This window comes from Paroedura picta, chromosome 2 (assembly GCF_049243985.1).
Source record: "Paroedura picta isolate Pp20150507F chromosome 2, Ppicta_v3.0, whole genome shotgun sequence".
Classification (NCBI taxonomy): domain Eukaryota; kingdom Metazoa; phylum Chordata; class Lepidosauria; order Squamata; family Gekkonidae; genus Paroedura; species Paroedura picta.
In genome coordinates this window covers 131,168,262-131,194,875 of record NC_135370.1, presented here as the reverse complement: position 1 = coordinate 131,194,875, position 26,614 = coordinate 131,168,262, and the positions used below count along the sequence as shown (strand labels likewise).

Sequence of the window (26,614 nt, the reverse complement as noted above, 5' to 3'; positions counted from 1 at the left end):
CCATTGAAGTCTGTGAGGCTTATTTCATCCCTGTTCTGCTTTTCTTTTTCTTCATAATTTTCCATCTTAATATTCTTCACATGTATGGGTGGGAGGGAATCTTTGACTGCCTCTGGACCTGGTCCTACACAGCTGCAGCTTGGAATATAGGAAGATGTTGTATACTAGGCTTTCTCAACCAGGATTTCATGAAACCTTAGATTTTCTTGATAGCGCTGGAAGTGTTTCCCAAATGGGTGGATTTTTAATATATATATTTTTTAATTTGTTAAACCTTTATCAGGTGATATGACCATATATGGTCATGTTGACCTCCCTCCCAAAATGGCCAATGATGGGCCTGGAGGGGTTGGGGAAGGGAGGGGCCCTGGGTGGGTGTGTACACAGCTATGCATTCCAACTATATTCTGCATGATCACACCATTCCTGATGTTTCTCAAAGCCTGAGGAATGTTTCAGGGGTTTCCCAATGGTAAAAAAAGTTGAGAAAGGGAACTTAGGTCTAATGTTAGGTCTTATGCAAAGGGAACTTAGGTCTAATGTTATGTATGCTGACTGACAGCAAATCAAAGTTTGAGCAGCAGTCTTTCCCAGCATCTACTATCCACAATCCTTTAAGTAGAGAAGATGCTGAAACTGGGAGCTTTAGCTCTGCTACTGAGCTATGACCACTCCCATGGTTGCTGAAGTCTCTGATGTGGTGAACATTACCACATCAGAATACTTTCATTACCATGGGTTATTCTTTATGGGTAATTTTAAAGACTTTTGGGTGATGAAGCCTTGTGTTGTTCCCATAGCATAGATTCCCTGGCAAGGAGCAGAGCATGTAATCTCACCCTTTTTTACAAACTACCAAATAAGTCCAATAAACCTATGATATTGTAGCAGCTGTTGTTTTAAGTGTGATCAGATAGAATTTCCCCCTTTGAGTTTGGAAAGTTTATCGAGTTACATGGGCAAGTACTCTCAATTCTTTCTGGTTATGAAACATCCACAGATAGTTCATCCAAACTTGATGCTAGATAACTCCAATAGACAAAAACATGAGAGGGGTGGTGGCTCTTGTTGCTCAGATAGATATGTAAGATTTTAACTTCTTCTTACCCAGGGTTCTGTCTGGCATACCAGTTGTTTGGCCTAGCCTGGGAATCACTGCAACAATAAGACTTTTCACTATATTTGGATAGGCCACAGAAGCCACACTTCCTCTTTAACACCCAGGGCATCCAGGAGAAATTGTGGTCTTTCAGTCTCTCTCTCTCTCTCTCAAGAGGCCAACATTCATACAAACTAGAAGTGGCTCAAATGAGGTCTCGTGAGCTTTTACAGTCTGTCTTGCTCTGGTCCTTAGCAAACCCATCAAAAATATTTATTTAGAACCTCCAGAGCCAAAATTAGCCACATAGGTTCAACACTTGTGCATTCTATGGGGATCATATGGTGAAATCATAAAACCTAAGTGATATTATTAGAGGCATATATAGACAATCACTGCTTGAGTTCTTTGTTTCACTTATTACCCAAGAGTCACTGATGAAGACAATTGTTGTTGAAAAATACAGGGCTCATTTTGGCTCTGGTTCAAGGTTCTGAATAAATCTTCTTGATGTGTTTGCTATCATCAGCTTCCTGGTTTTTATCAGCTGATGGGTTCTTCTCGGTTGCCCTGGTCCTTGACTGTGGCCATCATCATGATATGTGGGGCCTTATGTCCTCCTTTGTCAGTCTTGGTGCCAGTTCCATCCCTGGTGGATTCTGAGGCAAGACAGTTGCTTCACTGCTGGCATCCAGAATGTATCTGGAGAGGCTGATATCTCACACTGATAAAACCTCTCGCCTGGCTATTGCTGTGGACTAAGCAGACCTGCCCAGTTTTCCCACTTCCATTGTAAATTAGGGAGCTGACCTACTAGGGACAGAAGACGCAGTTCAAACGTCTCTAATTATGACTTTCTTTTCTAAAGAAAGGGTGATTTAGCATACAAGTAAATGTACAACCTGATCTAGGGCTTCAGGTGGGTAGCCGTGTTGGTCCGAAGCAGCAGAACAAAGATTAAGTCCTGAAGAACTGTGCATAACATGGACGCTTATACCCTCAAATAAGCCTTGTTGGCCTTAAAGGCATCACTAGACTCAAACTTTGTTCTGATCTAGAGTGGGCAGCTAAGCTCAAGCATCTGCAAAGAACACCATTATATTATTTTCTATGGGCATAACTGACCTGAGTTACTTCTATGCAATACATGAGAAAAGGTTGCATTTGCAAGGATTGATATAAATGATCAGCCATTAACAGTTCTGAGAAGCACACTGCAGCAACCCCATCCTGACAGACATGACTACTGATAATTCTGAAAGTGCTCTTAAAATGACTTCTGACGATCTGGTCACCAGAAGGAGAATACTTTTTAAAACAGGATGATGTATATGTTACCAGTGAAGCACCAGAAATTAATTCTAATCCTTTGGCTTTATAAATGCTAGGAGAAATCAGTTCCACCCTCTTCTGTAAAGGAAAGCAGTTTAAATAACGACAGCCTTTATACTTTTAAAAGTATATTTTCTTTCCTCAGTTTAGCCTGCAGGGAAAAAAGAAGAAGAAAAGCTGGTTTTTTTGTACCTTGCTTTTCACTAGCAGACTCTCAAAGTAGCTTGCAATTACCTGCCCTTCCTCTCCCCACAACAGACACCCTGTGAGTGAGTCTGAGAGAGCTCTGACAGGACTGTAACTGGCCCAGGGTCACCCATCTGGCTGCATGTGGAGGAGAAGTGGGAATCAAGCCAAGTTCTCTAGAATAGAGGCTGCTGCTCTGAACCACTACACCAAACTGGCTTTTTTTGTGATGGCTTTTCTAGGGACTGTATCCTCCTCCTCACCCCACCCACCTCCTATTTAAATAGGAAGAATGCTGAAATACAAACTTTTCAAAAATCTTAGTTAACTTCAGCAATATGCATGTGCCAGAATCCTCATAATGTATTCTAGTCTACATGGGAAGTTCCCCTGGTAAAAGCAAGCAACCTATTTCCAGGACATCTCTTACATTCAGAGCAGGGTGCCAGTTGCGTGTCTGTGCTGGTCTAGCTTCATGGTTCATCAACATAAGCTGGGGGGGGGGGTGGACTCAAACAGCACACCCGTTTCCTCATCAAAGTTAAAGCCATGTGAATTATGCACATCCAATTGACAAATTGAGAGATCATCAGTGTGTCAAAGGCTTTAACCATTTCCTCATTTTCACCTCAGCCATCTTTGCCACAACCTCAGCCAGCTATCATGACAGGAACCTGTCCCATTTTGTTGTCAGTAAGATGGCCTTCTTACCCTAGGCATCTTGATCAAGGCAAGGATGAATAACTATCAAAACGGAGAAATAATTTTTTTTATCGAGCCAAATATATTAGAGAATCAACAAGCTTACATTTGAACTGAGGAATTACTGTGAAGACAAAAGCCTTAACCACAAGATCCAGAAAACTGATCAAATAATATGGATTTGAATTTTTTTCCCCTTCCAGCCTCTTACCAGATCCTTGCTTGAAAATATCCCCATTGTGACTCTCGGATCCTACAGCAGCTTCCAGCAGACAACAATAACTGGAGAACGTACAGTCTTTAAACTCTAGAGCTGATGAGCAGGTGTTTTGCAACCTGACTCGCAGCTCCACCCCTCTTTAATTCCTAAAAATGAAGCAATCCCATTCATCAAACTATTTTGCTAAGAGCAATGAACAAGTGCAGAGTAGTTGTAGCTTCAGCGAGTAGGAGGTACATGGAACTAACATCACAGATGTCAAACACGTTTGCTCAGAAGTAAATTCTGGTAAACAATGGAATTGACTCCTTATTGACTCCTTATATGCTGGCTGACAGGTATAATCCCTGATTATTGCACTAGTAGCAAAAAGTGACACCAAATATTTCAGATACTAGGTTCATTCATCTCATTGGCCTGGTAAGAATCTAAGATACTAGAATAATAATGTATGAAGAAAAGTATTGCATGTTAGATGTGGATCCAACTATCCTCTAGAAGAAGAAGAAGAAGAAGAAGAAGAAGAAGAAGAAGAAGAAGAAGAAGAAGAAGAAGAAGAAGAAGAAGAAGAAGAAGAAGAAGAAGAGTTGGTTCTTTTCCCTACCCAAAGGAGGCTCAAAGCGGCTTACAGTCACCTTCCCATTACTCACATTTCATTTGGAGAGAGACTCCTTAGAGGGGGACACGCTCCGTATTTGAGCCAAAAGTTTCCTTTTGTGAGGTATGAATATTTTAATGAAAAAACAACAAACATTGCTCACTGAAGTGGTTAGAAAGGGTGGGATCTACCCCATTACTCTCGGTGCTGGGATGGCACCAGGCATGATGTTACCATGCATTCAAGTTGTACCTTTTAGAAGTTTTTATGATGCTGTGGCTCCATCATATAAGTGAGTAATACCAACCTCTACTCCATGGGAATACACTTTTAGTGACATCCCAGTGGTAAAAAACAAACAAACAAACAAAACAAGAAAAGGTGAATTCTACAGTGTTTGCTATCATTTTGGAATCTGCCAGACAGTTAATCAAACAGCAGAGAAATACCACACTTGGACACATGCAGACATACAAATGTGTATAAGATAACCTTTTGTGTTTGAAGATCTCAAGTGTAGTTTAGAACCAAAGACACAGAAATAGTAAATCTTACTTTATATATATAAGTTATGTACTTTAGAAATTGGAAACAGCAGCAGGTAAGTGGCAGGGAGTGGGTGAGAGACTTGCTACCAAACAGCACAGTAATTGTGTGAGAAGGCAGAGAAATCATGCAAAACAGGTACATCCAAACAACTTGCAATCAGCATGCAGGATGTAAACAGAACACGCAAGTTCTCAAGCATTCCTAATCCATACTTGGTTTTGGTACCAGAATTTCTTTGCCTGAGCTAATATTTTATGTTAGGAGACTGATAGGGAAAGGATGTTTTTGTTAAATATTCTTCTCAGCACCTTTCAGTATCATCAACCATGGTGTCCTTCTGGACCATTTTGTTAGAGTAGGGTAAGAATTTTTTTCCCTGAGCCTTCCTAAAATACGTAGTTCATAAGATACTGTTGGAATATTATTGCTCCTCCCCTTAGCTGCCTTAGAAATGGTTTGGGGAGCAAAAGTACCAACTAAGTGCATCCATAAACACGGACTAGAGTTCCTCCAGTTTGTGGATTCTACTTGGATCATGATGCTCGAAAGAAATCATTTTAGGACATGGTACTATACAAAATGTATTGAATATATGTGAATCCTGAAGAATTTTGAGGGGAAAACATTGTTTGGTTTTCTTTACCTTTCTTCAGGTTTTAAGAGCCTTGTGATCTGTAACCATATTTTAACATTATTCTTTTCGACATTGTATGTCAGAGATTGCTTCTTAATGATTGCTACAGCTAAGCATCCGGAAGAAGTTTCTGACAGTTAGAGCAGTTCATCAGAGGAACAGGCTTCCTCGGAAGGTGGTGGGTTCTCCTTCCGTGGAAGTTTTTAAACAGTGGCTAAGTAGCCACCTCACAGAAATGCTGATCCTGTGAACTTAGGCAGATTGTAAGTGGCTGAGCAGAAGGGATTATGTTCATGCTTGGCTCTTGTGGCCCTTCCTTGCATGCCCAGGAAAATGCCAATCACCACTTGGAGGTTGGGAGGTGAATTTCCTCCAGGCCAGTCTGGCCAGGGATTCTTAGTTTTTTTGGAGGGGGCATCATCCGGGCATAGAATTGGAGTCACAATGGGTCGACAGGTAGTTGTGAATTTTCTGCATTCTGCAGGGGGTTGGACAAGCTGACCCTGGAGGTCCCTTCCAACTCTTTGGCTATAAAAATTTCATTAAGCAAATGGTTTCACTAATAATTTTATTAAGCAAATGTCTATTTTTTCTTATTAAGCAGTCTCTTTTATAACAGTTTAGTGGCAATAAACAACATTTATTTACATGAACTAGCATGGCAACAAAGCCACCGCCTGCCAATTAGCCACGAAGTACAACTTCCAGGCACTGGAAGATCAACAGGTTCATTCATCTTTAAATACCAGTCTTAGTTGGCTGCCAATTCCCTTCCAGGCCCAATCTGACAAAGATGGTATTAAACTTTAACGCCCTGAACAGGTAAGGAGGGCCACCTACTGAAGGGCAGCCAACTTCAGAATTAGTCTACTTGTACACATGGATAATTTTGAGAGCTCTGGATCTGTGTGTGACATCATTGTCCAAGATTCATATGACTGTGCCTTCTTGTGGTTGCATTGTGTCTATGGAACTCCTTCCTGTCCTGTACGTCTGGTTACATCCCTCCTTTCATCTAAGAAAATAGTAAAAAGTATTCCTTTTCACAGGGCCTTTATTTATTTAATAAACCCTCCTTCCCCATGGTAGAGCAGATCTCAAGGCAGGTGAAAACCAGAGGAAAAAAGCAAATAATATTTTTATAAATGTATCTGTTTTACAATATTTCTGGTAAGGACTAGGAGGAGGAGCTGGTCTCATGGATGGTCTCATGGCTTAAGCTCAACACCAACTCAGGGTGGCTATCCTGCCCCTGAGTGCCTCCTTCCACAACTAGCTTGCCTGCCTGACCAGCAGCCAGCCAATCACCTTCCATCCCCCACCCCTGATGACCCCCTCCTCCTTCCACCTTCCTCCAAGGCTCAGAGGCTGCAGATCGCTGCTGCATGAGAACTGCCCCTGCCGGTGAGTTCCCTTCCTGGAGGCGTCCAGCCTGCAGCCTTTCCAGGTTCTGGGGGGAGGGATATTCCATCCACCCTTTGTCCTCTATCCCAGAGAAAGGAGATCAGCCAGAGGGGAGTCCCTCTGATCCCAGCATCAGTGAGGTGGTGAGCTTGAAGCTCATGGTCAACCGTGTCAGGTGCTGCTGAAAGGTCTAGTAATATAAGCAGCGCTGACCCGCCCCAGTCCAACTGTCAATGGCTGTCGTCCATCAGGGGGACTAGCACTGTCTCTACCCATGGCCACATCAAAAACATGTCTGAGATGGGTCTAGGACCGAATCTTCTTCCAAGTATGCTGCTAGTTGGTCCACAACAGCCTTTTCAAGCATCTTCCCCAGAAATGCTAAGTGCAAGAAGGGGCGGTAGTTGGAAGGCAGCTGTGGGTCCAGAAATGTTTTTTTAAGTAGTGGGCAAACCACTGTCTCTTTTAGCCCTTCCGGGAATTCTCCTGTTGAAAGAGAGAATTCAAACACATTTAAAAACTGAGATGTTCTCAAATGAATAAATTGTCTATACAGCTGGCATGATTGTTTTTAGAATGAGGTTTTTAAAGTTAAAGTATATAAATTTTAAGCATATAATTTTTATTTATTATATATGTTTTTATGAAACAATGTTGAAAGCCACCCTGAGCTGGCATGCCAGGAGAAGCAGGGTATAATTTTTAAAGTAAATTAATAATTAAATTTTACCGCCATCTTAAATGAAAAAAAATTGCATTTCATTTTTCATTATAAATATTATTTTCTAATTTTAAATTTGATGTTACTTCACCTCATATTTGTGACCTTCTGTGCCCATAAAGTAGCTACTATAGATATTGTGTGTGTTTTAAAAACTGCAATAAGAACACTAGGATCCAATGAAGCAGGTAGTAAGAATTCAGCCCAATAAGGGAAAACAGACCTCTGACACTATAAAAGAAGGTGCAGGTAATCTGCAAGATTTGGGGAGATTTGGGGGGGGGGGACCCACCCCATCCTTCCCTCTTGTTTTCTTCCCTTGCCCTGCTGGGCTGGTCCCAGGCCTGTTCATCTACCCCTCGTAAGGATGCCTCTTCCACAGTTGCCTGGCTTATGAGCCTGTACTACCGCCACTCCTCTCATACTCGCCTACTGTCTGGGTTAGCAGCCAATGGCTCTGGCTTGATCACCCTGCACTTACTAGCAGTTCTGGGGAGTGGAAGGAGGAATCCATCAGCCTCCTGGCATTTTGATGCCACTCCTTGTCCTTAGCAGGTGGAATAGATAGAAACAGCTGTGGGCATGCAGTCAGTCAGCGGAAGGACCACTGGCAAAGGTTTCTGGTACCAACAAGGACATGGTGAGGGATGGTTGTTAGAGGTCACCCCGCCCATTTTATATGCGGCAATTGCCCCCACATGATGAGGGATATTCTCTCAAAAAAGTGGCCATTTTTTTTCCTGTGGGGGGATTGTTCTGAAAACTTGCAGGCAAATTGAGGTTAGTACAAATCCCTGATCCCAGAGTGCAGATGAATGATGTAGCTCAGAATTATACCTAGGATTAAAGTTTGTAATACTGTGGTTTGGAATAGGTCTAGCCTAGGAGAATTTCTCATGAGAAGGAAGGACTCCCTGGAGAAGAGCCTAATGCTGGGAGCGATTGAGGGCAAAAGAAGAAGGGGAAGACAGAGAATGAGGTGGCTGGATGGAGCCACTGAAGCAGTCGATGCAAATTTAAATGGACTCCGGGGAATGGTAGAGGGCAGGAAGGCCTGGAGGATCATTGTCCATGGGATCACGATGGGTCGGACACGACTTCGCACCTAACAACAACAACAAGAGAATTTACTTTGAGATCTCTAAGCGGAAGACACAAGATATTTTAAAGAGGTAAAGGTAGAACAATAGAATCTCAATTTGTATAACATCCACACTCATCTCATTATCTTCTCCATTGCTAAGGTTTGTGGTGCTTCAGAAACCAGCAAAACTTGTTTGACTAGAATGATACTGGGGTAATGACTATGTCCGCTACAGGAAGTGATTATTCAATCACATTATTGGTAGGCTTTATATTAAGAGCCAAGATCCAGAAAGAAAACATGACAACCATGTAATAAAAATTAGGAAATCCATTATTAGGAAACTGATGCCGAGGAGTGAATAATGTGATAAGTAGGAATGGTCATGAACCAGTTCAAGAGCCAAAATTTGGCTTGAACTTGGCCCAGTTCAGAGTATCCAAAACAATATTTGGGGAAAGTTCCTTCCCCAAATATTTATTGGACTTTTGTCAGATTCAGGTTGTCTATATGGGCCATGTAAACCTAATTGCTGAGTGGAATCGGTCTGCCTGTCAGCTGTTAGCTTTAAATGGCTGTGAACCATTAGTCATTTATTATACAGTTCTAGACCAAAAGAAGGTTTGGTTCTTATATGCCACTTTTCTCTACCCGAAGGAGTCTCAAAGCGGCTTACAGTTGCATTTCCTTTCCTCTTCCCACAATAGACACCCTGTGAGGGAGGTGAGGCTGAGAGTGCCCTGATATTACTGAAGAAGAATTGGTTCTTATATGCTACTTTTCTCTAACCAGAGTCTCAAACAGCTTACAGTCGCCTTCCCATTCCTCTCCCCACAACAGACACCCTGTGGGGTGGGTGAGGCTGAGAGAGCCCTGATATCACTGCTTGGTCAGAACAGTTTCATCAGTGCTGTGGCAAGCCCAAGGTCACCCAGCTGGTTGCATGTGGGGGAGTGCAGAATCAAACCCAGCTTGCCAGATTAGAAGTCCACACTCCTAACCACTACACCAAACTCAGAAAGTACCATCCAAGCAAATGTAAATTATAGTACAACTAACTGCAAAGGCCGTTCATAAGAATGGGCTTTGAAAGGCTGCCCCAGGCACCCGCAGGCTGGCGGCAGAGCAGGCGAGACCCTGGAGCACACTTGGCAGCATGCACGCTTGGCAGGGCGCAGGGCAGGGATGTCTTCCCCCTCCCCCGCCACTAAAGTCACTTCCCCACGAAGCGGCGGGTGTGCTTGGCAGGGATCTCTCCTCCCCTGCCCCCCACTGCCAGAACCGCTTACCTAAGGCCCGGCAAGTGCAGCTCCCACCCTCCCACGGCAACTGCCAGCTCCATCAGCCAGGTATTTCGGCTTGCTGTGGAAGCGGCCGGTGGTCCATCGAGGGCAGGGCAAGAATGGGCAAGCCAATCAGGGTGTGGCCATCTGCACCCTGATTGGCCCTGCTTTTACTTGGGCAGCCGGACTCGCTCCTCCCAGATGCCGGTTTCATCTCCTCCCGGTGCCAAGAGAAGGCTTCCTAAGCCTCCAGGGAGGGTGGGGGGGCACCCACCGGTTTTCGCTCGACCCCTGGATCAGGCTCGCCACAGCGAGCCTGCTCCTGGGGCTGAGAGAAGGCTTCCTAAGCCTCTTAACCTAACATGCTGCCTTTCGATATCCGAAATTCTTCGTTTAGCAGAGACCTTGGCTGATTATATCCCATATTTCACAGAAATTGATATGACAAATCATAATAGCCCAGATTGTTCTTCACCATTCTCACTCAAAACAGGACTCAGGTATCATTCAAATCCAGCTTGATGTATTGGTTACAAATGCAAGGCTTCTAATCTGGCAAGCTGGGTTGATTCCACGCTCCCCCGCGTGCAACCAGGTGGTTGACCTTGGGCTCGCCACAGCACTGATAAAACTGTTCTGACCGAGCAGCAACATCGGGGCTCTCTCAGCCTCACCTATATCACAGAGTGTCTGTTGTGGGGAGAGGAAAGCGAAGGCAAATGTCAGCCGCTTTGATACTTATTCTGGTAAAGAAAAGCAGCATGTAAGAACCAACTCTTCTTCTTCAAAATTAGGGTGACCAAACTTTTGGGACAGCTGTTCTGTTTCAACCAACAGGATATAACAGCAATCCAAAGACGTGCCTCCACAGTAACCATTCCTGTCTCCAAAGAGATAGCCACTAAAGACATTTGATGGCACTTGTAGAATAGCTCTGAAGAATTTTGACTGAGCTTCTGCCATAGTATTCCTTCTTGGAATTGTTTTAATTCTGGCAGGGCCCTGATCTCTTCTGGGAGCTCATTCCACTAAGTGGAGGGTGGAGGGTGGAGGATGGAGAAAGCCCTGTTTGAAGACAGACAAGCTTCCCTGGAGCTAGGGATCACCAGCTTGTTGCTATTTATAGAGTGTAGTGCTTTCGGGGTGGGGCATAGGTAAAAAGGCAGCCCCTCAAGTACTCAGGGCCCAGACGGCTTTTGGGCTTGGAGGTAATTACCAGAATCTTAAGCCTGATCCAGTATTCAACTGGTAGCCAGTGTAGCTGTTGGAGTACAGGCCGAATGTGGGCCCTCCAAAGTGTTTCCATGAGAACCCTGGCTGCTGCAGTCTGCACCAGTTGTAGTTTCCCAGTCAGGGATAAGGATAGGCCAGTGTAGAGCAAGTTGCAGAAATCCAGCATAGAAGTTACTGTTGCCTGTATCAGAAAGCCAGCTTGGTGTAGTGGTTAGGAGTGCAGGCAAACCAGGTTCAATTCTGCACTCCCCCACATGCAGCCAGCTGGGTGACCTTGGGCTCGCCACAGCACTGATAAAGCTGTTCTGATGGAGCAGTGATATCAGGGCTCTCTCAGCCTCACCTACCTCACAGGGTGTCTGTTATGGGGGAGAGGAAAGGGAGGTGACTGTTATCCACTTTTAGACTCCTTCTGGTAGAAGAACCAACTCTTATATAAGAACCAACTCTTATTCTTCACTGTGGCTAGGTGTTCTGGAGCCAGGTAAGGTCCTAGTAACTTAACTTGGTATGTGGAAGAACACTAGCCATGCTACTCTGTTGGCCTTTTCCTCCATGAAGAGGGAGGTATCAAATCATAGAATCTTAGGGCCATTTCGCACAGAGCTCAAAGTTGCTATTTGGTTGCCGTTTGTGAAAGCGCTACTTCAAGTAGCGAAATGTAACTAGCCGTGCCCGTAACGCACAGCTGCGGTTTTTGCGGAATTTGGCACTTTCACTTCTCGCCACTTTCGTAACCCACAGGCTTCCGGTTCTCCGTCTTATCGCTACAAAGGAGGTCCCTTTTTAGCGCTTCTGGCCTCCCGTGCCCGTCAATCAAACTGCAGGCACACCTTTGACCTCGACCCTAAAGCCAAACTTGTCGGGGTTCCCTTTTTTTTTAAAAAACCCAGGAAACCCCGTAGCAACGCGTTATCGTCCAATCATTGGCGCCCTTGGAACGTGTTTTCTATTGTTTTCTAGGAACCAGATGCATTGACATGTTTGATTGGTTAATCCCCGCCCACAGTACACGCCCACAGGTTACCTGCTTATATGCACCTGGGCAGACACGCGGTCGGCCTCACTCTTTTGTTTGCGTAGCCTACTGCCCGCAGCACAGGTCAACGTTGCAATGGAGAGGCTTATTTTTCAATTGCTGGCTTACATGCTCGCGGTGGTCCAGCGCATGAATACCGCCTTGTCGCGTCGGACGTATGCTATCGCGGAGTACCGAGAACGGGTGGCCGGAACGCTGACCAGCAGCAGAAGACGTTCTGTAAGGGTAACCATGGCGGCCAAGAAACGCTGGCAAGCTCTGGCAGAGGTCCGGTTCCCCCCCCGGTTCTGGGTGGACGAACGATCCTCTGACTGGTGGGAGAATTTTGTGTGGACTCGCTGGGATGATGACCACTGGATTGCCAACTTCAGGATGTCGAGGGGGACATTTTTTGAACTCGTGGAGGCTCTACGTGGACGCATGGAGAGGCAAGTCACTGGCATGCGGCGCCCCGTTCCAGTTGAAAAAAGGGTGGCTGCCGCATTGTGGTACTTGGCCACCCCTCAGTACTTCCGGACAGTAGCCCAGCAATTCGGACTCGGAGTCACTACGGTTGGCGATATCCTTAAGGAGTTCTGCCTCGCCATGGAGGCGGAATTGTTCAGCAAAGTCGTGTGCCTCGGAGACCGGCTTGGAGCGGTGAGTGTCATTCTATTCCCTTTTGCCCTTTAAATTTTTTTTCTTGTTTGACAGGTCAGCAACGAAGACGCGATACACCCCACGCTGACATGCAATGGCTTATATTCTTTTCTTTCCCTTATTCCAGAGTATGGACGGGTTTGCCAGGCTTGGATTCCCGCATTGTTTTGCGGCCGTCGATGGAAGCCACATCCCTATCCGTGCCCCCGGGGGAAGCATAAAAGAGTACGGGAACAGGAAGGACTTTTGCTCTGTTCTCCTGCAAGGAACAGTGGACTTCTCCGGCCGGTTTATCGATGCCGAGGTGGGGTGGAGTGGCAGGAGGCATGATGCCCTTGTTTTCAGGGAATCCAACCTCAGGAAAGCCATGGACGAAGGGGTCTTTGTTCCAGGAAACCCCACCGCCACCATTGAGGGCGTGCGTGTGCCGGCGTTGGTCCTCGGGGACGGAGCCTACCCATTACGACGCTGGCTCATGACTCCCTACAAGCGGCCAAGGACGGACGTGCAGAGCCACTACAACCTCAGTCACTCCCGGGCAAGGAATGTAGTGGAGCGTGCCTTTGGACGTTTGAAGTCACGGTTCCGTTGTTTAATGTCACGACTCCATGTACATATTGACAATGTGACTCCGCTGATAATCGCATGTGTGATTTTGCACAACATATGCGAGGACAAGGGACATAACATCCCCTTCCCTGAGGACGAACCTGAACCTGTAGTCCTTCAGGATACACAGGACATCCCTGAAGCAAGGAGAAAAAGGATATATGCTGAGGGGTGCAAGGTTCGGGACGCCATAGCCACCCACATCTACAGAAACAGGAGGCGTGTTTAATTGTTTTTCCTACTCTGTTGTTGAATAAAGTTTTGTGTTATTTGTTTAACCTTGTCTTGTGCGGTTTGTGTACTTTGCCAGCAAAAAAACGGGGATTCTCTGGTCCAAAAGCACTTTGACAGCCCTAAATGCTAACTCCCCACTGAAATTGACAAACACAATACGGAAGCGCTGAATGGGGAAAGTTCGGGGAGGCGGGTAGCCAGGAAGTATTGGCGACCCCTGTCAAACCGGAGGATCAATCCACTTATGTTCCAAGGAATAATTTTATTGGTGGGCAGCTTTGATACATTTAAAAAACGGGGTGGTCGATCGGAGCAACGCACGTTCGTTCCCTAACCGTCATTCCGAAGATGCCGAAGCCACGGAAGGGCTCCTTCTGGCAGCGCGCCGAGGCTGAGGCACTTCTGGAGCTGGTGCTACAATCAAAAAGTGTTGGCCGCCTAATGGCCAGCACCCACTGCCACACCAAGGGTGCCTACCTGGTGTTGGCTTCAAAGCTGAGGGAGAGGGGCTATGTCCGGACCTGGGAGCAGGTCCGGACAAAATTCAAGCGCCTTAAGCTGGACTTCCTAAACAGTCTGGAACAGTGGGGGGGGATCCCGCAGCCAAGTGGGAGGACGGTCTTCCACGACCAGATGGTGAAAATATGGGAGAAGGCTGGGAAGCCCCCCCTGGACATGAGGAGGCATATGGGTGAGTGCTGCCCTCGTTGTGTTTTGCCCTTAAGCATGCATGGAATGACTAGCTGCCTCTTTCCCCTACTGTCCCCAATGAAATTCGAGAAAGTATTTAGATGCTGTCAACCCCCTCAGACTTAGCCAGCCAGTACTGTAGAACCACTTTGGTTATGCGCTTAGACTCTAACTGTGGTGTGTCCACCAGCTGTGTTTCATCTCTGTTTTGTGTGCTTTTAATTATGATTTGTCTTTTTCTTTGCCCAGCCACACAATCACCATCCAAGCTGGCAACAGCACCTGAGCGTGAGGAGGGGGAGGAAGAGGGACCTTCCACCTCGGGACAGGCTGCAGGTGAGAGTTTTATGTCTGTGAGGGAGACCCATGTGTGTGTACCCACACGGAGCCATATGGGAGCCTGATGTGATGCTTCCTTTTGGAGTGTGATCAAATTCTTTGTTTGATTTCTATAGCTGAAACTGTGGAGGCAAGGCTGCGTGCCATGGAGGCCAGAGTTACTTCCCTGGAGGCTCAAGTGGCGGAGCTGAAAGGGGAGATTGAGCAGCACAGGCAACAGAGGGAGGCGGAAGAGCGTAGGTTATGTTCCCCACTGCCCAACTCTTCTCACACTGTGGCTAAGGCCACTTAAAAGTGTATGCATGTAAACTAAAGAAATTTGAAAATATGTGTGGTACTAATGTGTACTTTTTCTCCCTCCCCACAGTTAAGAAGAAGGAGGACGAAGAGCTCTTCCGGCGCAAAGTTAGGGGGACCGTGGGACGGCTGTGCAGGAGAGTTAGGGCGATGGAAGGGGCTGGGGAGGGGAGCGGTGGGACCTGAGTTTTGTTTCCTGTTTGTGTTTTGGGGTAGGGGTTGGGGGGGGGGGGGGCTCCAAGTTTCATTCCCCAATGTTTTTCCCCTGTTAAATGTATACTTTTGTTAAAAAAAATTGGTTTTCCAGGGGGGTGGGGGGTGGTGGTGCTGGTGGGGCTCCAAGTTTCATTCCCTAATGTTTTTCCCCTGTTAAAATGTTTTTTAAAATAAAATGTTATTGCAAATTTTATAACAAGACTCCAGTGTGACTTCTTAAACTCGCACATATTTAACCCCACACCACACTCCTAAAACTCCTTGAACTAACACCCCTCCAACCTCCAACCCACACAGCAGTACCACAATATACACAATCACTAGAGAGGCCGCTTTCAGCCTTGCAGATTCTACAGTAGGGTACACAGAGACAGAGTCAAAAATATAAACTTTATTCAACAAACAACAAAACACAGATAACATGAAATAGAAAAAGTGGGCAAAACTAGGAGGGGGAGTACTTGTCTGCTGGTTTTATTTTTCTCTTTCCGAGAATAGTCCTCCTTCTTGTTTGGGTGGAGGCATTCTGAGAGGGAGTCGGTGGGGTGGGTGCTGGAAGTGGTGGTGTTGGTGTGGGTGGTGGTGGGGGGGCGATTTGTGGAGGGTAGGCCCTTTCCATGACCGCTACAGCCCTCTCCATGAGTCTCCTTATCAGACGCACCTCCTCCACGCCTTCGCGTAGGATTTGGTTTGTCTCTCTAAGGACTGCCCTCAATTTTCTCCCCTCCTGGGCAATGAGTGTGAGCATGGCTTGGTCAGCGGCCGCGGCACGCCGTGACTCCTCATAGCAGTGCTCAAGGAGCCTCTCTCCCACGCTTGTCAAGACGGAGACGCGCCTCAGCCTGCCGCGTTCCCTCGTAAGCCTCTCCTCTGCTGGGAGCGCACCTCTAGGTGGTGGGCTGCCTGGAGCCAGGGGTGGTTCCTCCTCCTCATCTGAAAGAACCTCTGTTGGCAAAAAATGAGAAACAAAACTGTTAGTAACATCCAAAAAGTCAAAACACACCATGGTGGACATGGTGTTCTTTTTTGTCCCCGTGTTTTCCTGCAAAGAATTTAAACAATCCCCGGCGAGCACATGGCTATTGTTTGTTTGCCCATGGTGTGCTTTTACTTTTGCCTACTTTCACAGCAGGACTCTCAACAATTAAAAGGGAGCACATGGTTAGTGCCTAGCGACATTGTCCTGCAGCTATGGCTCGAAAGGAACAGGTCATGCACGCTCACCATCTTGAATCTGTATCCGCCTGCGCCGGGCAGGAGGTCCAAGCACCCTAGGCTGTTCCTCCTCCTGTGTTCCGGGTATGAAATCTGCAAAAAAAGGAAAAAAAACAGATCTAGGACCAAAGGGTGGCAAAGCCAGCTTCAAAGCCTACACCAGCAACGCAGAGGGACTCTCTTCTTTCTCTTAGCAGTGCTGCTGCCCTGCACAAACAGAAAAGCACAAAGCAGTTAAAACAGCCCCCCCCCCCTATTTTTACTAATACCTACCAATGTTAGTTGATGCCCCCGAATCACTATCCACGTCAGGTGCTGCTGGAGACTCTAGGGGCCCCGTCCCTGGCAACTGTGTCTCTGTGGACAAGAGCAGAAAATAGTGAAAAACGAGCAAGCATACACCATGAACCACAAAGCAAGCTCCCAAAGTTGTGAGCCAAAGTACTGCAGAAGGCCTATGGGCGAGGCATGCTGCAAATATTTTGGGGCTGTTGGTTAAACATGACCGTTTCAAATACTAACCACATCAAGCACTCCACAGCCAACCATCTTAATAAATCTTTTAAAAATTAAAATTAAATTATAAAATTAAAACCGTTTCAAATACTAACCACATCAAGCACTCCACAGCCAACCATCTTAATAAATCTTTTAAAAATTAAAATTAAACTATAAAATTAAAACCGTTTCAAATAGTAACCACAGCAAGCACTCCACAGCCTACCTTCTTTTAAAATCTTTTAAAAATTAAATTATAAAATTATAAAATTAAAACCGTTTCAAATAGTAACCACAGCAAGCACTCCACAGCCTACCGTATTATGCGTTGCAACGAACACACGAGAAAACGATGCCCAAACGTCAGAACACACATTTGCTTAAAAGGAAATATAAAATAAAAAGAAAATCACTTACCGGAGGCAAGGGGCGTTTGCTCAGGAGCCTCCTCTGGCTCCCCAGGAACGATGGCGATCAGGTCCAGCGTTACCGATTCCGCGGCTCGTTGCTGGACGGGGGGTGGAGGGCGAAAGCTGGAGGAGGTTCCCTCGCCGGGATCCTCCTCAGCGGGTGGTTCCTCGACCGGGGCAGCCGGCTTCCGAACCACCTTAAGGCTCCGGCCGACGCGCTTCGGCCTGCCGGATCCTTCCCCGTCCCCGTACAGCTGGCGCTGCTCCTCGAAGTAGGGGCAGGTCACCTTTTCGTTGCCGGAACCCTTGTTATGGTTCACGGCTCTCATGTACTCTGCCCTCATTGTCTTGGTCTTCGACCGGCATTCAAGGCCGGTCCTGTTGTGGCCCAGGGCGCGCATCTTAATAGCCACTTGTTCAAAAACCTCCCTATTCCTGTGGGAGGACTGGAACGCGTCCTGGATTTTCTCCTCCGAGAAAATCCCGATCAGGTCCCTGATCTCCGCGTCCCTCCAAGTTGGGCCACGGCCGGTTGCAGGGACGGACGAGGCTTGAGAAGACGATTCCATGTTGCTTTTGCTAGTAGCTGAGCAAAATGGTGGTGGGAGGTGCAGGGTGCAACGGATCATATACCTTCCCGCACACAAAGACAAAGGGACTAGCCGGCTCCTGATTGGTGGAGGGCAGCAGGGGACACGCACATTGGCCACATCAGGTCACATGTCACGTTCAAAACTCCTCGCGCGGGAACAGGATCTGCTCCTAATGGCCAGATTGGCGCCCTTGTTGTTTGACTTAACGCATGCGCTGATTCGTTTACACGCGAGAAGAGCAGTTTGAACATGCAGCGGGAGCCATTTTAGGAAAATGTCCGCCATTACACAAACGCATGCCGGTGTTCAACCGAGAGCAAGTGCGGCAGTACTCGGCAGTTCCCCAATAATATTCACCAGCCACAGCATAAATCAACCAAACATGACATGTAACTGGCGTACGTTCGTTGGCACGCTCAGAGGAATGTTTTTTAAAATGAACGGGGGACGGCGACTCCGCTTGCCGGAGGTCTAGCCGCCAATGGAAGGGGTTGTCCGCACCCAAGCACAAGCACGCACCGGGAACCACACAAAGACCCACTACACATAAGCCGCCCCTCATGATATCACCTCGAATCATGTCTATTGAACCCCTGTAAGCTAAGCAGGAGACTGCGAGCGGCGACCGTTCGTTGGCACGCTCAGAGGAAAATTTTTTAAAATGAACGGGGGACGGCAACTCCGCTTGCCGGAGGTCTAGCCGCCAATGGAAGGGGTTGTCCGCACCCAAGCACAAGCACGCACTGGGAACCACACAAAGACCCACTACACATAAGCCGCCCCTCATGAAATCACCACGAATCACGTCTATTGAACCCCTCTAAGCTAAGCAGGAGACTGCGAGCGGCGAATGTTCGTTGGCACGCTCAGAGGAAAATTTTTTAAAATGCTCCCTGTACGTTGACTCCGCTAGGACTGGCCGATGGTAGACGGGGTTTTAAGCTTTGGGCAAATTTTGGGAACGTGACGGTGTGTGCCACTGTGCTTGTGAAAAACTCTTGTGGTGTCCGGGCAGAATTTCCGAAAGTGATCGTGCTTGAAAGCCAGTCGCTGTCCCGTTGCCTCGTAGATCCCCGCTCGCTCGGAGAAAAAAAAAATGGCGAACAGTTCGCCGGAAGTTTGGAGGACAGGCTCGGGAGGAGGGACTTTGAAGAACCCGCAACAATGGTAACGCACAGGTCTTTAGCGCTACTGTTGCAGATTGGTTGCAGGAGTGTATCGCTATCCGGAGGGTGAATCCAGTTTTCTGGATTCCCCTAGAAGCGCTACAACGAAGCGCTTTTTGCGGGTCGGTTTCAGGATTGTTGCAGATTGTTTACGACGTCGTGCGTTATGGCAAATTAGTAGCGTTTTCAATCAGCAACCATTGTGCTATTTTTAAGCCGTGGGAAATGCCCCTTAGAGTTGGAAGGGACTTCCTGGGTCATCTTGTCCAGCCCCCTGCACTATGCAGGACACTCACAACCCTATCGCTCATCCACTATAATCTGCCACACCCTTTTACACTGAGAAACTGCTCTAACTGTAAGGAACTTCTTCCGGATGTTGACACGGAATTGCTTTTGAATTAATTTCATCCCATTGGTTCTGGTCTGTCCCTCCAGGGCAAGAGAGAACAACTCTGCTCCATCCTCTATATGGCAGCCTTTTAAATACTTGAAGATGGTTATCAAATCCCCTCTCAGCTGGTCCAGCTGGCGATAGAGGTTGTTCATCAGGGCAACCAGAGCCATTTCACTGGGGGTGATCTCATCAATGTCAGTCAGCATCTTGTCATGCCAGTCGCTGCCTACCTCATTCAAAGAAGCATAAGGAAGCATTGTGTTCTGCAGAGCATTCTTGAATCCATTTGGATCCATACGTTTTTTTGGATGAGCCAAAATTTTCTCAGAACCCAGCTAGGGGGACGGTATTCTTAGCTGGGCCATCATGGCATAAATGAGGTTAGTCATTATCAGCTCCACTTCCAGTCCTTTGCTGAAGATGAGGTCCAGGGTATGGCCTGCCTCATGGGTGGGGCCAGTGACAAATTGTGATGACCCCAGTGCCACCATGGCCAACATCAGGTCCAATCCATTTCCAGAGAGGACCCTTGGAGAAGAAACAAGCTGACATGGCTCAAAAGATTTATTGTGTGTTCATTCAGTTCATTAATTCCAGAATGAATACTGGTGGCTATCTCACTTTCCGAGAATGGTATCCTCCTCAATGGTTAAAAATGGTCAAAACATCAGAACTTAATCCAAATTATATACTACTGTTGAAGTGCTTAATAGTAAAACAAAGCTCCCTACTGCAAGTGTCTTTAAAGTTCCCAAGCACAATACAGTCTCATGTTCGACACTGGCCGTAATTTCGGCCACAAATCACGCTCATCGGGGGAGGGGTTTACGTGAAGAGCATGTAAACGATTACGCACCAGCTCCTACACCAGCAAAAAAGGTCTTTCTGAGACAATGAATGAACACATATTCGTTGCAACTGGTGTGTTTGGGTTTTTAAAAAAACAGTTTTTAAAGGGAAAGGGGCTTTTCAGGAGCACGAACACAACAGTTCATTGGCTGTTCTGTTGGATTATTGACTAGCGGCGGGAAGAGGCGTGGAAAAATATCGCTTCCTTTGTCGTGATTCCAGCGAGACCGGAAACATGTGGGGAATGAATACAACGCTATTGGGACTTCAATATTCCACTAGAATTAAAGGTGTGCGGAATGACGAAATTTCACTATTAAATATAGCGTTTTGGCATACTGCAAACATTCAGCAAAATTGGTCCTTGTGCAGAATAGCCCCTACATTCCTTCAACCATCGATTTCATGATAAAACAAGAATTGTGAACATTAAGCTTACTTTAAAACCTTTTGGTCTAGAGTACCACCTTGTGGCCATTTCCTGAAATTATAGTCTACTATTTTAAACAGATTCTCTCTCTCTCTCTCTCTCTCTCTCTCTCTCTCTCTCTCTCTCTGTCTCTCTCTCTCTCCAAGGGTAAAAACTCCCCCAGGGTTCCCTGAGGCTTACTTTGTCACCCATTACTTGACCCTTGGCACTGCTTTCCTCCACGGGATGAGACTTTGTTAGTATCCTTGAAAATTAAGGAATAAGGTAGAATACTATTTTAGTTATATAAAATTTATATATATATATATATATATATATATATATATATATATATATATATATATATATATATATATATATATATATATATATAAAAATTGTATATATTGTAACAAAGGTTACAATATGTATATATTGTAACATAAGGTCTGCATGAGGACATGATTTACTTTTATTTTGTTACAGTTCACTGATGAAGAAAAAGTGAAAATGAGGTTTTATACCTAGGAAATTGTTCTATTGTTTGAATAAAGTTTTTGCCATCGCCAGCTTGAAAAAAAATTTCTTGTGTACACAAGGTTGGGAGTAAGGGCAATCTGAACTGGCCATTTCAGTTTGTGGTATTGTTGATTTGGTTTGGGGTTCGGGCAGTCTGCAACCTGGAATTGTTAGGTTCATACCCATCCCTAGTTTTAAGTAATTTGATGATTGGGTACCGTTGATCCATAGATCTCTATAAATGCACAAAGTTTGAAAAGCAGGTGAGAACCTGGGGCAGACAGTTCATCCCACTTCCCATAAGCAGGGAAAGATAGCAGCTTTGGTGTTAACATACAAAGAAGCTGAGCCTCATTCTGCCTTCCATTGTGATCACTTCTCTATATAAGTGAGATAAAGGCACTGGCTGGGGAAGGACTGATAAGCTAAGTTAGGGAACAAGCAGGAAAATGACAGTCCTGGTTGCTTCATGTCTTATATTCTCCCCATACCATACAAGAGTGAACGGAGACATCCATCCTTGAATCAACAATAACAGATGACACTAACAGAGAGCGTGTCCATCCATTCCACTATTTTCATTTTTATTGGCCATCTATCTCTCAGAACTCAGTCAAACTCGTTTATTTTTATTTATTCATATACATTATTTATAGTCTGCCTTTCTTACCTCAACTCTAAAAGAATTACACAGAATCTGTCAGTAGAATCAATGAGATAAGGCATTCAATAAACAATACCATAGGATTAGGGGTGTAGAAATTTAAAAGCATAACTATTAACACCTTAAATGAAGTGGAAATTACATTGTAAGCTCGTTTCAGTGAGCTAATCACAGTAGTATACACCAGGGGTAGTCAACCTGTGGTCCTCCAGATGTCCATGGACTACAATTCCAAAATGCTGGCAGGAGCTCATGGGAATTGTAGTCCATGGACATCTGGAAGACCTGGTATAGACCATAGTCCCTAATAAAGTACCCAGCCATTTCTGTGAATCATTTAGCACAGTGTGTCTGTGTAGAAAATCCATCTTGGATCATTCCTTTTGCATCATTTGTGGAAAGCCAGGAGAGCAGGCGTTTCTAACCAGAGGTGCTAGATACTGAATCTGCAAAACGTTGTACACAAAGCATGTGCTCTGCCAGTGAGCTAGTCATTCTGATCTCACAGTGCGGGTTACCAGTAGCCCGAGGCTAATTTTTTTAATTTCAATTAACTCTCCGATTGATAAGTCTATCAATTACATTGATGAAAACTCGGCAGCCCAGCCGCTGATGGCTTCCGTTCTTTCCTCCGCTTCACGGCTACCCGCAAGGCTTCCACAATCTTATCTTCATTGTTCAGGATGTTGTACTCAGTCAGTTTCACCAGTTTGTCAAAATTTTCCTCTGAGAAGGAGACTTCCCTTGTTGTAAATGGGGAGAGAAAGCTGGAGACATCAACGTCACCGTCTTTCATATCTGTTGGATCGCGTTCCACACCTACAACAACAATAACGATGTGAGTTTCAGCAATAAACTTTAATCTTGATAGTGCTGGAAATTGTTTTAAAATATGTCATAAAGTATCTTGGGAACAGTGGTGGTTGGATGGTATATATAAATATATATATACAGATCTAGAATATAAAGGCATTGTCCAGTACCTGGACCTGCTGCTGCTACTGATTTTGCTTAAATATTGCTTTTTCCTCAGATCTCTGTGCTTTCAGAAAAGCTATTTAAATAAATATTGGAATGTATTGTACAAGATACAGACAATTAAAATATTTTTGGAGAAAATAGGGTATCACTAATCGTTTAGGTATTGCGTAGATCAATGGCATTTCAAAAACTTACCAGGTGCTTTGAAATTTTTGAAGGTATCATTTGCCAATGGGAAAAACAGCACAACAGGAGTGGCTGGATTTTCCGTGTCATCGAACACATAGCACTCCTTCAGATTCTCCCTGTCTTCCTCACTGATCTCTATTTTGGGGAATGGGATCCCCTGCTTTGAGGCATATGCTGCAAACTGGTCCAGATTCTAAAGAAACAAGTCGATAAATTGCAAGATGAAATTGGAGATGCATTGACTAATTTATGTAAAGCATATTTCTATGTCTAAGAGCTCTACACTGCACATGACAAAGGGATTAATTATTGATGGTAATGGGCATACGACCAAACCTACCAACAGGAGAGGAAAGGCTGCAGCCTTAAGTGGGACATTTGGCTCTGCCACCCCCGCACACTCAGGCGATAGAGCAGAGGACACTCACCGCTTCATTGCCCTGGTTGTCATTAAGCAAAGTGCAGCAAGCCACACATACCCAGCAGGGATCCCTGAACTTTCACAAGGGTTCAGGAAGCCTTTGTGGTTTCCCACACTGAGGTTAGGAACACAGAGTAGTGGCGTGCCAAGGGGTATGGGGAGGGGTCTGCCTTGGATGCAGCTTTTTAACATGCAGTTCTGGCTTCAGCTACTAGAGGTAGTGGGGAGCATAGCAGATAGCATGCAACTGAAGCAACTTTTCTGACTAAGCCTAACGACTAAGCCATGCCGCTGAGAGTTGTTACAGTTAATTGCCAGCCTTTAGGTATTTTCTCTAATAATCTAGCATTTTCGCTCTCAGGCTCCCTTTCCTTACACCCAGCTCAGCCGGGTCTTGCAAAGCAGTAGTCAGGGTGTTGCAACAAGAGCTAACAAACCTTTTCCCCTGTTAATTCATTTCTCATATTCACCTTAATTCTTTTATGCCCCCACTTTATTTTAGCTTCTTGGTCTCAGCTTGGTGTAGTGGTTAGGAGTGTGGAATTCTAATTTGGCAAGCCGGATTTGATTCCCTGCTCTCCCCCACATGCAGCCCTGATTGAGCTGTTCTGACTGGGTAATAATGTCAGAGCTCTCTCAGCCTCACCCACCTCACAGGGTGTCTGTTGTGGGGAGAGGAAAGGGAAGGCAACTGTAAGCCACTTTGAGACTCCTTCAGGTAGAGAGAAGTGACATATAAGAACCAACTCTCCCCCTCCCTTCTTCTTCAAGACCTTCTCAAGGCCTATTCTGCTTGGCAAAGAATGTTCTTAAATATAGTGTAGTAGCCAAACTTTGTTAAGATTATGAACAGAAGGGAGGGAAATCTAATATTTCCCCATGACATACCAAAGTGGTAGAAGGATGCATTCCCCCTCCCCCGCTTTACATGAATGATAATGGAATATTAATCTGTTTTAATAGTTATACATGTGAAGTATAAGTCACCACTCCCAGTTCAGACACTGAATTGTTATTGTGCTTGTGGAATATTCGCGAGTCCTATGTAAAGGCTACTTGGGTTTATGACAAGTGATGTAACTCTTAAAATATCATTAAAATTAGATTTATAACAAATACCATACTCAATCTTTCTTCCCAGTGAGGACCCAATGCTGCATTGTGCTATCATCGGTATTTTTTAATCCTTTGTTGTTGTTGTTGTTATGTGCGAAGTCGTGTCCGACCCATCGCGACCCCATGGACAATGATCCTCCAGGCCTTCCTGTCCTCTACCATTCCCTGGAGTCCTTTAAAGTTTGCACCTACTGCTTCAGTGACTCCATCCAACCACCTCATTCTCTGTCGTCCCCTTCTTCGTTTGCCCTCGATCACTCCCAGCATTAGGCTCTTCTCCAGGGAGTCCTTCCTTCTCATGAGGTGGCCAAAATATTTGAGTTTCATCTTCAGGATCTGGCCTTCTAAGGAGCAGGCAGGGCTGATCTCCTCTAGGACTGACCGGTTTGTTCGCCTTGCAGTCCAAGGGACTCGCAAGAGTCTTCTCCAGCACCAGAGTTCAAAAGCCTCAATTCTTTGACGCTCGGCCTTCCTTATGGTCCAACTTTCGCAGCCATACATTGCAACTGGGAATACCATAGCCTTGACTAAACGCACTTTTGTTGGTAGGGTGATGTCTCTGCTTTATTTTTACAACAACCTTATGAGTAGGCTGACTGAGAGTATGTCACCCAGCAAACTTTCATGGCGGATTGGGAATCTGAGTATTAGAGACACATGACAGGTTGCTAATTACGTGTTATCTGCTATGAAGATAGTTTGGTCCAGGGTGTTCCACTTCCCTTCATTTTTGGCACTGTAACTTCCATCATCATTCTAGGGTTAGTGTCCGGTTTTCAAACATGTAGCACTGTTTTCTGAGCTATGCTTGTCACACCCTTATCTTTAGTTGCAAACAGTGTGGTGGTGGTTTGTCTTGGCCAAGATTTTTTCGTGTCTTTCCTTTTGGGCCATAGAACTCCCACTATCATCCCAAAGCCAGTGGCCAATTTTGAGTCACCTGGCTTTATTCTCTGATGAGTTTTTCCTGTGTTGCAGTGTGATGGTTAAAATGTCAGACTCGCATCGGGGAAACCCAGGTTCAAGCCCCATTCTGCCATGGGAGCTCCCTGGGTATTCTTGGGCCACTCACACAGCCTAATCTACCTCACAGGCTTTATTTATTTATTTGTTAGTTTTCTAGACCACCCTCTTGGTGAACCAGCTCAGGGTGGTGTACAAATCGATATATAATTACAAGATTTAAATTTAAAATTAGTTTAAAAATAGGTAACAACAGATTAAAAATTAACAGCAACAGTTATTGTGAGGATAAAATTGAGGAGAGGAGAATGATGTAAATTGCTTTGGGTCCACCTTGGGGAGAAAAGTGAGCTATAAAATAAATAAATAAACATGAATAGACAGGCCAATTCATTTATTACTACAGATTAATGGCAACCGTAAGTCACGCAATTTGCTTGTTTTGTTATTATATTTTGTTTAGATCAGGGTCACATGGGGAGGGGCCCAGATGGAATATTTGTTCAAGAGCCCTTGGTAGCTCTTGGGAGCATTGCTGATCTTTCAGAGGCATCTAAAATTAAGTTAGATATGTGACTGCAATAGCATTAGATCATCCCGCCCCCCTCATTAATATTATGAACAGAAGGAACTGGATGTGCTGGGCACTATACATTGCACTGGTGCTTCTGGATTTCCAGCCCCTTCCCCTGCTTGGACTGTGATTCTGTGCTTGACATCACCTGGCATTGAAACAATGGCACTGAGTTCCGCTGGGCACTCTATGATTACATTGGTGCTGATGGGTATTCTTTAAGCCAGTTTGGTGTAGTGGTTAGCCAGTTTGGTGTAGCGGTTAGGAGTTCGGACTTCTACTCTGGCATGCCAGGTTCGATTCTGCGCTCCCCCACATGCAACCAGCTGGGTGACCTTGGGCTCACCACAGCACTGATAAAACTGTTCTGACCGGCCAGTGATATCAGGGCTCTCTCAGCCTCACCCACCCCACAGGGTGTCTGTTGTGGGGAGAGGAAAGGGAAGGCGACTGTAAGCCGCTTTGAGCCTCCTTCGGGTAGGGAAAAGCGGCATATAAGAACCAACTCTTCTTCTTCTTCTTAAACTGCACTGGTTTTGCTG

The 26,614-nt window shown here is 45.6% G+C and overlaps 3 protein-coding genes across 5 annotated transcripts in view; all 3 read right to left on the bottom strand.

The window, feature by feature from the left end:
- The window catches only part of LOC143830355 (cytosolic phospholipase A2 epsilon-like), a 55,535-nt gene extending 51,914 nt beyond the window's left edge, over nucleotides 1-3,621 (bottom strand). Inside the window, exon 1 of the mRNA XM_077322773.1 lies at nucleotides 3,531-3,621. Within this exon, the coding sequence (XP_077178888.1) occupies nucleotides 3,531-3,557 (27 nt within the window). The 5' untranslated portion in view covers nucleotides 3,558-3,621. The remainder of the gene's footprint in view (nucleotides 1-3,530) is intronic.
- Nucleotides 3,622-15,536: 11,915 nt separating this feature from the next.
- LOC143830356 (uncharacterized) lies at nucleotides 15,537-19,180 on the bottom strand. The gene is made up of 4 exons (XM_077322774.1): nucleotides 17,239-19,180; nucleotides 16,597-16,680; nucleotides 16,333-16,416; nucleotides 15,537-16,053 (listed from the first exon to the last, which is right to left on the bottom strand). Exons 1-4 carry the CDS (start codon nucleotides 17,858-17,860, stop codon nucleotides 15,554-15,556), a joined length of 1,290 nt encoding a protein of 429 aa, XP_077178889.1. The 5' UTR covers nucleotides 17,861-19,180; the 3' UTR covers nucleotides 15,537-15,553.
- A 2,483-nt stretch (nucleotides 19,181-21,663) lies between these two features.
- LOC143830353 (cytosolic phospholipase A2 epsilon-like) overlaps nucleotides 21,664-26,614 on the bottom strand; it is a 73,514-nt gene continuing 68,563 nt past the window's right edge. For 2 of the 3 annotated variants that reach the window (XM_077322768.1, XM_077322769.1), the window contains 2 exons: nucleotides 23,005-23,191; nucleotides 21,664-22,647 (listed from right to left, as the gene is read on the bottom strand). In XM_077322768.1, coding sequence (XP_077178883.1) covers nucleotides 22,403-22,647; nucleotides 23,005-23,191 — 432 coding nt within the window. In that variant the 3' untranslated portion in view covers nucleotides 21,664-22,402. The remainder of the gene's footprint in view (nucleotides 22,648-23,004; nucleotides 23,192-26,614) is intronic. The other variant, XM_077322767.1, reaches the window with a different exon arrangement.